This window comes from Artemia franciscana, chromosome 6 (assembly GCF_032884065.1).
Source record: "Artemia franciscana chromosome 6, ASM3288406v1, whole genome shotgun sequence".
In the NCBI taxonomy this organism is placed as follows: Eukaryota; Metazoa; Arthropoda; class Branchiopoda; order Anostraca; family Artemiidae; genus Artemia; species Artemia franciscana.
Window position 1 is genome coordinate 16,800,277 of NC_088868.1, and position 13,020 is coordinate 16,813,296.

Here is a 13,020-nt window from a genome sequence, read left to right on the forward strand (position 1 = left end):
CCCTTTCGAGGTCCTTTAAGTCGAACCTATGAGTTATTGTTGCCTCGATTTAACTTTTATGTGCTTAGGGCGTTTTTTTCCAGTCTCGGTGGATGATACCTGGCCAAACGATGTCTAAAAAGGTATAAGCAACAGGCAGATCATTGGGTTCATTGACTATATCTGTTGGTATACAATCAATGGTAGAAATAATGTTCACATGCCCTTTGTTTTTTTATCAATTCATCTTTATACACCATTGTTATTTTGTCTGTCAATTCCATTTTCATTTTGCTTTCGACTTCACTGTCTATTAGCACATTATATTTTACATAGTTTGTAGTTTTGGCACATAGACAAGATATGTATTATGACATTAGTGCAGCAGTATGGATTTCTTTTTCCCTTTGGTTTCGTTTGACTGCTAATAACAGGAAAATAGCGACAGGATCTGTGAATGGGTAACGTGTTACCAGAACCATTAGCAAGAAGTTGACCCTCATCGTCAACCATTAGTTTAATGCTTGCATTATCTTGAGCAATAACTTCTCTGAAAATACTACTCTTGCATGTCCACCACCACAAGAGTTGAATGTTTTTGATGCTCCAAAGAAATTTTATCTCTCACTGTCTGGACAATTCACACATATATTTCCATAAAACCTCCATTAATGCTTTTCTCAGAGTTCAAATATTTGTCTTCGTTAGCATTCAACGCAACGATAATTTTATCGTATGCACATACTTTCTTGGAATATTTTATTTTCACTTTTTAAAATATGATACAAGTGTTTATCATTCCAAGGTACAAAATTACTGATTGAAAACACAATAAACTAGTTAGTGTCGATGACTCATCGAGTCATCGAGCTATAAAGTACCACGGGGGCAGGTGCATAAACATTTTTTTTTCATTTTAAAATTTGTTTTTATTTTTCGTCGTTTTTTATTTTTTAATTTGTTTTTAAGTTTTCGTCATTCTTTATTTTTAATTTTTTATATATATATATTTCTCATTTTCTTCCTTTTAATTTTCATTATTTTTTTCAGGGGGAGGGGGAGTTGGGGGTGGGGTATGGGGTATGGGGGCCACTCGGAGGCTGGGATATGGATGAACATACGTTCCTTCTGAAAGAAGTGTTGATATAAGCACTCATTTCTATGAATATGATGAAAATCCAACTTTATATAGGATTCGGTTGTTACGGCTGGTTGCTAGGACATCATGTATGTATGCAAATAAAATTCTCATGGAAGTATGCAAAAAAAAACCTTTGTAGTATAGACAATCTATCTTCTTATCACATGAAGGTTGAATACTTGTTAATCAAATCCTGACAGGAATATTTCCATTCATCCGAATTTTTACACTGGATAATAACCGATTATGCAGATGATGTATTCCTGGGTACCTAAATAAAAAAATTATTCAATGTAAGTGGGTCAATGACCCAAATTCTGTACTAATACAGTTATGCTAGTGAGATATCCATGAGACTGCATATTACCATACTACTCACGTCATTCCTGCCGATCTTCACCGCCAGGCAAATTAGTATTATCTGGTAAGTAAGAAGTAGGCTAAAAAAAGGAAGATGACGGATTCCACTAATCATTTTTATGCCAGATCTTCTTGCTGCTCGGTTGGACTAGGTGTTGCTCAGGTTTTCACACAAAGGGAGAGCAGTATCGTATTTTCAGCTGTATAAAATTTTCTGATTTCGTCCAGAATCATGGAAATTTGGGCCCATCTCCTCTCCAGAAGGATGTTTAACGCCACTGAGAGTTTTCGAATTTCCATTGGAACACTACATATATATTTTTATCTGATAAAAAACAAAATAGCTGGACTAAAAAAGGAAAAAAAAAACTATAGTATTGACAAAAGAGATATGAAAGTCTTCAAATCCTTTCCGTTTTCTAAAACATCTTCTTTGATGACGACTAACGCACGCCCCCGGACAGGATTCTTGAAAACGACCGAGTGTTTTCGTATTGGATACTGGAATGTTAGAACAGTTAATCAAGAAACACAGCCAGGAAAACTCAACAGTGTTATGAGGACCCTTGATAAGTTCCGTATTGACATTGCTGGACTCTCTGAGACCAGACTTATCGGTTTTGGTACTTTGAATAGTGAAACATACCCTATTTTGTATTCTGGACTTGAAACTAGAAAAGAGGCAGGTGTTGGAATGGCATTAAGTAGTCAGGCCAAAAAATGCCTAGTGGACTGGGAACCTATTAATGAGCGAATCCTTTGTGCTCGCTTTGCCACTTCTCAGGCCAAATTGACAGTTATTGTTGAGTATGCCGTTGATACCGTTGATCAGACCAAGGATGATTTTTATCGCGTGTTGTCAAATGTTTTTGCTAAAGTTCATCGGCACGATATTGTGACTTTGTGTGGGGACTTTAACGCTAAAGTTGGAAGTGATGCCTCCTATTCCCCAGCTATCCTTGGTAAGCATGGACTGGGGGAAATCAATGATAATGGCGTACGTTTAATTGACTTTTGTGCGACTCATGAGCTTATCGTCGGCGCATCATGGTTCCCTAATAAACATATACACAAATATACTTGGAACTCGCCTGATGGTGTAACAAGAAATGAAATAGACCATATTTTAATTGCCAAGCACAGGCGACATTGTTTAGAGGATGTTAGGACCTTTCGAGGTGCCGACTGCTATTCCGACCATCAACTTGTTGTTGCTAAGTTTAAGCTGAAACTAAAAACTGTCATAAAGCCCCAGCGGTCAGTAAAAAGGTTTAATGTAAGAAAGCTGCAGGACCCGTATGTATTACAAAAGTATACATCTACTCTGTCAAATAAGTTTTCCATGCTAAGGGACGAGTTGTCAATTGATAATCAATGGGAAAAGATCGTCGAGTCCCTGAAAGAAGTGGCACAAGAAGTTGTGGGATATAACAGGAAGAAGAAAGAGCAGTGGATATCTGAAAGTACCTGGGATATCATTGATCAAAGGGCAGAAGCCAAAATTCTCGTAGATAGACATGAGCATAACAGGACATACACTAGAGAATATCTTGATGATTTAAAAGCGCAGTATAAGCGTCTCAATAAACAAGTCAAAACACGGACTAGGAATGATAAGAGGGTGTTCCTCGAAACTATGGCTGATCAGGCTGAGGTAGCCGCTAGGCGAGGAGATAGTCAAACTGTGCACGCTATAACGAAGGAGCTTGTGGGTATTTCGAAGGCTTCTGCAACCCAAGTTGAAAACAAAGAAGGCATCTTATTAACCCAGACGGATGACATAAACTGACGTTGGATGGAACATTTCACCGAGGTATTAAATCAGGTGCCTCCCACGACTTCTTTAAATATCCCTGAAGAAGCACTGTTTGATCTTGAAATATATTCCGGACCCCTCTTGCTGAGTGAAGTAAAAAATGCTCTAATGACTTTGAAAAACGGAAAGGCAGCCGGTAACGATGGCATACCCCCAGAGCTGTTGAAATATGGTAGAAGCGCCCTAGCAGTGCCCATGTTTGAACTTTTTTCACATGTTTAGGATGATGAAAAAGTCCCGAGTGAATGGTCAAAGGCAGTAATTGTAAAACTTTTCAAAAAAGGACCAAGACTAAATGTGATAATTGGAGAGGCATCGCTTTACAATCAGTTGGCAGCAAGGTTTTGTGCCAAATTATTCTCAATAGAATTCAAAGTAAAGTGGAGAAATTTCTGAGAGATGAACAACATGGATTCCGCCAAAACAGACCGTGTTGTGACCTAATATTTAGCCTGAGAATCCTGCTCGAAGAATCTAACGAATGGCAGGTTCAACTACACACAGTATTTATTGACTTTCTCAAGGCCTTCGACTCGATACACCGCGAAACCATGTGGAAAATTTTAATACATTACGGGATCCCGATTAAAATTGTAAATATAATTAAAGCGCTATACCTCGATATTATGTGTGCAGTACAAACAGAGGATGGCCTAACGGACTGGTTTACCGTTCAGTCGGGTGTAAGGCAGGGCTGCATTCTATCGCCACTGTTATTTGCCATAGTCATAGATTTTGTGCTTCGTGGATGTAGCTTCAGTGGGGGTCTACAATTAAACCCACTAAGAACCCTTCATGATGGTGTTTTTGCGGACGATATTGCACTCTTCGCTCACGAATCAGAAGATATACAACATAATATAAATGAACTTGAGCGTGTGGCAAATGCTGTTGGACTCTCCATAAACGCTAACAAGACTAAATCAATGTCAAATGCAGTCATTCCTGACTTAGCTGAGGGACTTTTGGTCAACAATGAAGAAATTGAAGTAGTGAAAGAGCTCAAATATCTAGGCAGCATTCTTACGCAAGATGCCAATCCTGAAAGAGAAATTTTGTGCCGAATAGCATTGGCTGGCTCTGCCTTCAATTGTCTCAGAATTGTTTGGAGAAATAGCAAATATTCCCAGAAGCTAAAACTCAGAATTTATAATAGCAATGTCCTCTCCGTCCTTACATATGGTTGTGAAACTTGGAGTATCACTGCGCAACTAGGAAAACGACTATGGGCATTCGATAATAACTGCCTAAGATATATTTTGAATATACATTGGACTGAGAGAATAAGAAATGATGAGATTTATACCATGACAAATCATACCCCTATCCTTGATGCCATTAGAAAGCGACGATGGATGTATTGGGGGCATATAGTGCGAATGGGTGATGGATGGCTACCTCATGACATATGGTGTTGGATACCCCCTGGCCTCCGCAAGTCACGGAGACCCAAAATGACCGCTGGCAGGATGTTAGAGAAGGAGGCGAAGCTGGCGAGGTCTTCGATGGAGGAGCTTTGGTCGAAGGCTCGGGACAGGTCGTCGTGGCGAACCACTGTTGCTGCCTTATGCGCCCTCAGGCGTGGGAGGACCTAAGTCTAAGTAAGTAAGTAAACTGCACTGAATCTAGCAGCTCCGGCTCATATTACACCAACATGAATGCTTCCGAGAGATCACCTGATATTGTGGTTCTTAATCTCGTTTTAAAGAGCTTCAGTTTGCTGAAGGATCTTTCACAGCCGAATTGAGAAAATTGAAGCGTCAGCAGATATTCGTAGGCCAGAAAAGCCGACGTATAAGCTGATGATAGAGATTGAGCCTTAATAATAGCCGATACGCGCAAATTATGCAGTTGCTACACGAACTAAAGGAGTTTGAATCTCACAAAATCAGCCTCTCTACATTCAGATCAAGATCCAATTCCATCTTCATATTCTGCACCAGGTCTATCCTGACTATTTTTACAACTCGTGCTAATAAGTACGTCATAAGCCGAGACATAGCTTTCAGTTTTGACCTATTTTCGTCATGAGAAACTTTCGCAATCTCTGAAACGTTTAAAAGGGCCGGCTTTGGCATTTCACCTCGATGCACGAAAATGAACGTGATGGACTGCAAGAAATGTACGTTGGAAATAAGCTGTGTGTTGTCTGAAAATCTTTCTTTCAGGCTGGTTGTTATTCGGTCAATTACTAACCTGATCAATTCGACTCAAAATCACTACTCCGAATCTCCAGGTCGAGAATCTTTGCCGTTTTCCCTGAATGCACTCTTTACTGGTAGCGCGACAAGCTGGTAGTTCTGAGATGATTTCAAGGTCCAATGAAGTGATCTATAAAGGGCCCTGAATCTTTGACACAAACTTGGATGTGTTTTCTTTGACGCTTTCGAAGGAAATGCTCTCTAGATTCTTTCTTGCTTTATCAACCATGTTCCAGGGCGTCGAAAAGTCCAATGCTTTCGTTTGGAGACACATTGAAATAGGGTCAATGACTTCGAACAAAAAAGAAGAAAATGAGCGGTTAGGATTGTTTTGCACTCCGTAAGCTTACTCAGCAGCGATTCGACTTCTTTCTGTAAGCTTTTCAACTTTGACTGTCCTTCTTTTGTAATCCCTACTTGTTGTCGCCAAAGGGCGATTTGGTTATGCTATTCAGCAAAGAAACATGAAATTCTGTTCATGGTACCAATGAGATTCCTCACCTAAGTTGCAGTGCAACAATCAACCATGCAAAGGCTTAGAACGTGATTGTAGCACCAGATATAAACACAATCTGGAACGCGGTTTTTAATTTGAGAGCGAAGTACGTTAAATTTGCCCCTTATTTTAGAAGCACCGTCAAACGATTCCCCAGCTACCTTGTCGTACTTAGTCCAAGCTATTTGATCTTGGCTTGCAGAAGTTTGTTCATACCCTTGTCACTAGAATCTTGGACACATACGACAGCAAAGAACCATTCGTGAATTTCTAAGTCTTTCACATATCTTAACACAATAGAAGCCTGCCCCACAACCCCAGCGTCCTGAGTTGTGTCCTTTCGGATGCTGTATCTTTTTTCACCGATTTCCTTCACTATAGCTCTCCACATGTTTTCCATAACGCTCATTGTCATTTTCTGGACCGTTGTCTTAGAAAAAAATGTGTTGAGTGAGCCACGACCCTTAGCTGCGTCTCCAGATTTTCCGTTCGCAGTTGGATTTCTTTTTTCTGCTATCCTTTATAGCCTTTTCCAAATGCTCCTTAAGAGGAACGTCATATTTGGACAGCAAAAGTACGACCCCAAGGAAGTTTCTTTGGTTTATTCCCGGCTGTGTTAGAAGCTAAAGCCTCTCCGGTCACTGTGTGCTCTAAAAGGTTATCCTTGTTTCCCAAACAGATTCAGGACCTCGAAAACGCGATTCAGTACTCGAATGTTCTACACGATTTGTTCTTTCCGTTTACTGGCTAAAGTGCTGTTTATATACCATCCAATGTCTCGGCAGTTTTCAGCTTGAGTCGCATCAATATGACCTTTCTACCTTTTTAGGCGTCATGTGGCCAGGTCTAAGCCACCTAGACTGGAAAAACACAAAAGTTAAATCAAAGCAACAATAATTCATAGGGTCGACTTAAAGGACCTCAAATGGGTGTGGCTTTGTCCAAGCTGTGGTTGCATAAACACCTAATCTGATCAATAATCCTGTCAATAGAAATGGTATAACGGACGCAGCCTCAATAGACTGACAGGCTTTTTGATATCAATAGACAGTTATGAAAAAAAATATGCTTGGAATCTAAGACCTACTTAGAAAAAAAAACTTCGAATCATGGCCAACAAGTTGAAAAAAGTGGTAAAAAGTTTTACTGACCTTTGTTCTCCGTATAAATGATTTTTTTTTTTCGGTCTTTTGCAGCCTCGGAGTGTTCTTTTCTTTGCTTCAATATTTCCTCACTTCCCTTAACTTTCCCATCAGTCGTCATCTTTTCGAAAGTTTAAAACTGATGAACGTCATAGCCAAAATGTTACACTTTTTCTAAGCTAAAATCCTCTAACTTAGGAAAACGAGACAAATATAACATTTCCCAATAGACAACTTGACGCTCAGCAAGTACTGACTCACCAATTAGTTTGTAACGGAATATTTTGTTGGACAAGATGCCGACTGCGCTTTTGTACGTAGAAAAAAAAGGACCAGCCCGAAGCGGCCCAAACCGATCAGTAAAGGGGGTGATCGCCCCCTTTCCCAGTCCATCTTTGGGGGTATTCTTGCAAACGTCCAGTAAGGGTTTTGGATCATAATTATTACAATGATACCGTTTTATACTTCCAAGTTTTTAAGAAGTGGCACCAAAAGCGTTGTTTTCAACGCTATACTTCACTTACGAATGGTAGACTTGATAAAAAGCATCTACATATAAACAAAAATTCTCAAATGAGCCATTAAACGTGAATCTAAAAAGTTCTGGTGGCCCACTAGCCCCAGCTTTTCCACTAGAGACATAGCACCAAAAGTGCCGTTTTTAGTCCCATTTGAAACTTGCAGATGGTAGAATTTGTAGGAAGAACGTAGATATGAACAATATTGTTCTATATGAACTACCAAAAATATGTCTACGATATTCAGGTAGCCCGCTAGCCCTACCCCATGATAACAGGCATAAAAAGTGCCTTTTTTGTGCCATATGGCACTTGCAGATGGAGGAATTTATATAAACCATGTACATAAGAGAAATAGCTTTCTGAGTAAGCTTTTAAGCATCTTCTTATGATTTTTTAGTAACCCGCTAGGCCTAGAGAAAAGAAGAAGAAAAAGACTATTTTAACGTTTTTTAACTTTTAGTTACTATAAGCTATGGTTCCCTATTTACTAGGTTGCAGCTAACGCTTAAGCATGACAAAGAGTTCATTACAAATTCTGCCAAGAAACTAGAATATATTGACATCTGTGAAATCTACTATGGTGTGGTAGCCTGCTAACGTTGCAGTAGCTTACTGGCGACCGGACGATTTATGAAACTTACTAAGGGGGCTGGGAGGTGTTCTTGTAAACCTCCAGTTAAGGGTTCTGGACCATAGCTATTACAATAGTACTTGTTTTGTACTTCAGAGCCTTTCCACTTAAGAAGTGGCACCGAAAGTGTTGTTTTCAGTGCTATATTGCACTTACGAAGGGTAGAATGAATAACAAGCAAGTACATATGAGCAATAGCTTTCAAATGAAAAATTAAACCTAACTCTTAAAAGTTCTCCTAGTCCAATAACCTCAGCTTTTCCACTTGAGACATGGCTCCAAAAGTGCCGTTGTTTGTGCCATTTGGAACTTGCAGACGGTGGAATTTACAGAAAGAACGTAGTTACGAGCAATATATTTTATATGAGGTACAAAAAAACCTGCCTACGATGCTCTCGTAGCCTGTTAGTGCCACCCCTTGAGAAATGGCACAAAAAGTGCCACATGGTACTTGTAGATGGTGGAATTTATTAAAAGCACGTAGATATGAGAAATAGCTTCTGAATGGGTCATTAAGAATCTCTCTATGATCTTCTGGTAACACGATAAGCCTGATAGCCCGATAGGCTGAAATAAAAAAAAAAGGGCACTGTACTTTCCCTGCGTGGGGTTTTCGACCATGCTGATTCCATCGGTACACTTTTCATTTTGATCTAACGCTATTTTCATTGGGTTTCAGGTTTTTTCTAAATCACCATAAATTTCTTTTTGCAATCAACATTTACTTTTAGGACGAACCAAAATAATACTTTACTATTCCTCAGTCGGTGCAAATGCCAATTTTTTTTTCAAAACTAGGCTACCACTGCCACGGGGGAGCGTTCTAATCGCTGCGCTATCGAGTCTTGTATAATAGTATTTGTTTTATGCTTATTTCTGTGGGAGTATTGACTGGCAGGTGGGTACTCAAGATGGGCACTTCTGATTTTACATTATTGTGGCATCAGAAGTGCATGAAATGATGAAATCATGATGTAAATGAACATTCGGAACTGGTCGAAAATGGCTCACAACTTTAGCAAATTTATCTGAAAAAATTCTAAACAAGTTGGTGAGCTGAGGAAAATCAGTCAGAAAACCACAAATCACAAAATAGAATTGTTTTCTGCTAACTGCAAATGACGCTCCAACCTTTAGAAGGAACAGAGATGTAAGTTCTAATTTTTCTTGGCGGTCATTTGTGTCCGTTTTAGGTTGGACTTGATTTTTCATTGTAATTTCTGTTCGTTTTGATCCTTATTTATTCATCGATATTTTTTTCTGTTCATTTTAATTTTGATACGTTATTTGACTTTATTTCTCCTCGTCTTTGCTTTAATTGTGTTTAAAAAACTCCATCTTTAAAAAGATTTTTCAAAAAATGAATTTAAATATTGAAGACAGGAATCCCATTTGACAGAGGGCCACAACTTCCGTAGTTTTCAAGAAACAACAGATAAGTCTCGGGCAATGATTGTCTTCCCCAAAACCCGTCTTGGAAATTGAACTAATAAATATACAATCCCCGTGATTGCAATAATTCTATTCCTTACCACATCTAAACAAACATTCAGCAGCAACACACAATCAAGCACTAACTAACAATTATCTCATTATTTTCATATAAATGCTCGCTTTAATAATTCTCCTTCGGGCACGAGAAAAAATGCTAAAATAAAACCACAAAATAAGTTATCAACGCTGACCAATCAGAGTTCGTATCAGTGTTGTCAACGCGATAAAATTGTACCGTTTTTGGTATTATTTAAAGGTACTGATGCAATTCACTATATTTTGACATAATTTTTATGACAAGGATTGCCACCTGTAGCACGAAAGTGCTATTCAGCATTATTTCATTATGTGTGGCACTGTAGCATTTGCTCAGGGTTGTTAAAATACAAAAGATACAATTTTAGCACGATCACCGTCAATATTTTTACTAAAGCACCGAAAATCGCTGTGCAGCACACAAATTTGGGCAATTGCAGCACTTTAGGAAGTGACCGTAGTGGCAACCCTGTTTATAACACAGACACAGCCCAAGTTTTTCTTACATTTTGATATATTTTGGTTGTATTCACTTTGTAAATTTTTATTTTTGTTTTTGAAACCTCTCTACTTACCTCTTAGGGATGTAAGTAAAACAAAATCACCATGAATTTTAAACTAACAATCGCACGTGAAAACAGCTCTCAAAATTGGTTTTTGAGAGAGGATGCAGATATAAGTAAAAACAAATTCAATTTATTTTAGCATTCTCATGTGTGAAATTGAACCTGACGTACAATGCTATAAGTGTATCACAAAGGATCTTTTTAGAACAATATTGGTCTGAAAGCAATACTGGTTAATACTAGGCCATTGCATTCCACGTATTGAATTATCACTTATCGTGGTTGCTGTTTTTACAGTTTACATGCTTGATTTCTGCTGAAAATGCCTTTTTGTACGCATCATAAAACTTCCTTTTTGTTCCCCTGACCCATTTATTCTGAGAGGTCACCTGATCGGCAAGACAAATATCTCCCCGTGGGCTACATTTTAGTGAATGGCACTGATCAACCCGCGACAAAATTCTCCTTTTAATTTTGAAAGTTTCATATGGGTTTTTATGCTTCGTCCCGGATTCTGTGCTCTGGGATCACTAGACTATTAGCCCCCCCCCCAAAGAAAAAGAAATTATTTCCCCATCCTATTTCTTCTTGTTTTTTATTTATAAATAAGGACAGCGACGTCAGAGCTACACAATGGGCGGGGAGAGATAGCAAATACATGAAACCTTTAAAAACAAAACATTTTTGCCTAAGAAAATATCCTTTCCTAAGAGTCAATGAAGGGAAACCCCCCTCCCTTAAACAGTGTTCTATTAAACCATTCAGCAAGCTTCTCAAAAGTCTCATAATATATAGTCACGCCCCAGACCCTTGCTCACGAAGTTGGTTGTTTTCTACCCATGGGGTTATGAAGCAGGCTCTTTGGCTAATTATTACCAAACATTAATAACATTTTTAATGCAATTCTGTTGACGCTTTTTATGGTGAGTTCAGTAATGAAAAGCAATAATTTCGAATACATTAATGATGGTTTTTTTTTAATATTTCCAAAAGTCACAGCAGACAAAGACGAAGCTATACGACTAGAAAACTGTGCTTTATAGAAAAATTCTGAATAAATGTTTGACTCGCTATTAGAAACAACATCAGAATCACAAATAACTTTTCACCAATATTTCCCACATAGTTTTTATTACATCGGTTTGGAAGTTTTTCAAGAAGACTGAGCACTTTATAACCTGGATAAAGTTCTTGAGTTTTTTCTTGGCCTTCCCCTATGAATCGGGAACTGATATAACTATGCAGCACAGAACACTGGATTTTACAAAGAAAATGGACGAATTATTGACAAGATTCCAAAATCGTAAAGAACATATGCTTGCTTTTTCTCTGAACTGCATTCATGTTAGTAAAGGACCCTGATTAGAATGATTAAGTCGGTCGGGTTTCCAGCTTCCCCTAGCTGATGTAACGTCCACGCAAAAACTCATGGTCTTATTTGTAAGACAAAATCTTGCGGTTTTTTTCTAGTTAGATAAGAAACATTTCCAGGATATTTATTTCCATGACATTTTTTGTAACTTAAGATATGCAACCAAAACATTTCAGATTTGTCCTACTTCGTGGTTTTCAAATCTCAATGTCTCTGATTTTTCTAATTCTAAAACATCCATCTTTCCAATCGCAGATAATACCTTCAGTGAGTGTCTCGGAAACCCCATTGCTAAGATGCAGAAATACAACATTTCTCATTTTTCTTGCTTATTCGTTTTCTTGGACAGATTTTATTTATGAGCCGCTGATAAACATTTAAATTACAGGTTTATATTTAGGTAACGGAAAACAAGACCATGACAGTGACCAGAGTTGCTGTTTAATTTTATTTTTAAACAATGTATATCCAAGGAATTTTCTCAATATGACCCCCGTTGGGGATTAGCGCACATCTCTACACTATTTAGAAGACACTAAAATACGGCGGAAAAACCGGGACCAAGCAATAAGACAGTAAAGAAAGTCCAAAGAAGGAAAAGAAAGTCACATGGAGCGAATAGAGGGCCACAAAATTTTGCAAGTAATGTCTTTATTATCCAAAAAATTTCCATTTTCTAGCTATTTGGACTTGTTATTTAATAGCAGAAGCCTTTCTATATATAGTCTTTATTTTCTTAAGGATTTCAAAGGTTTAACACATGAAGATTTACTTTTCTCAAGCAAAGCCTTTCTTAATTAATTTCTTAAGAAACTGGCCGGATTTAATTGTTTAAACAGGCATATCCTCCCCAACCCTTCAGTATGATCCAGTTAAAGATGAATTTACAGTCAACAACAATTTGTTTATCTTCTAATTTCCAGACTTGTGCAAGTAAATTCCTCATTATCCAACAAAGGTTTATTTGCTAACCGTTTTTAATAACAAATGTCTTTTTGTATAGGAATCTTTATTTTGTTAACATTTTCCGAAGCTTAACTCTTTAAGATTTAGTTTTCTCAAGTAAAGCCTTTTTTAATTAATTTTCTAAGAAACTAGTTGGTTTTGATCACTTAAACAGGTCATTTTCTCCATCACCCCTCAATCGGGCCCACCTGAAAAGGGGCTTACAATCCAAGAAATTTTTAAACTTCTGAATTTCAGATTTTTACAAGTATAGTCTTTATTATCCAAATAATTTTCATTTTCCAACTATATAGACTTCT

The 13,020-nt window shown here is 38.0% G+C and overlaps 1 protein-coding gene across 3 annotated transcripts in view; it reads right to left on the reverse strand.

Annotated features, from left to right (window-relative positions):
• LOC136028114 (glycoprotein-N-acetylgalactosamine 3-beta-galactosyltransferase 1-like) overlaps nucleotides 1-13,020 on the reverse strand; it is a 41,370-nt gene that overhangs the window by 17,998 nt on the left and 10,352 nt on the right. For 2 of the 3 annotated variants that reach the window (XM_065705756.1, XM_065705754.1), the window contains exon 1: nucleotides 9,820-9,912. The exons of the other annotated variant lie outside the window; for it this stretch is intronic. In XM_065705756.1, the coding sequence (XP_065561828.1) occupies nucleotides 9,820-9,824 (5 nt within the window). In that variant the 5' untranslated portion in view covers nucleotides 9,825-9,912. Of the gene's footprint in view, nucleotides 1-9,819; nucleotides 9,913-13,020 lie in introns of those variants that run through there. 3 annotated transcript variants of the gene reach the window in all.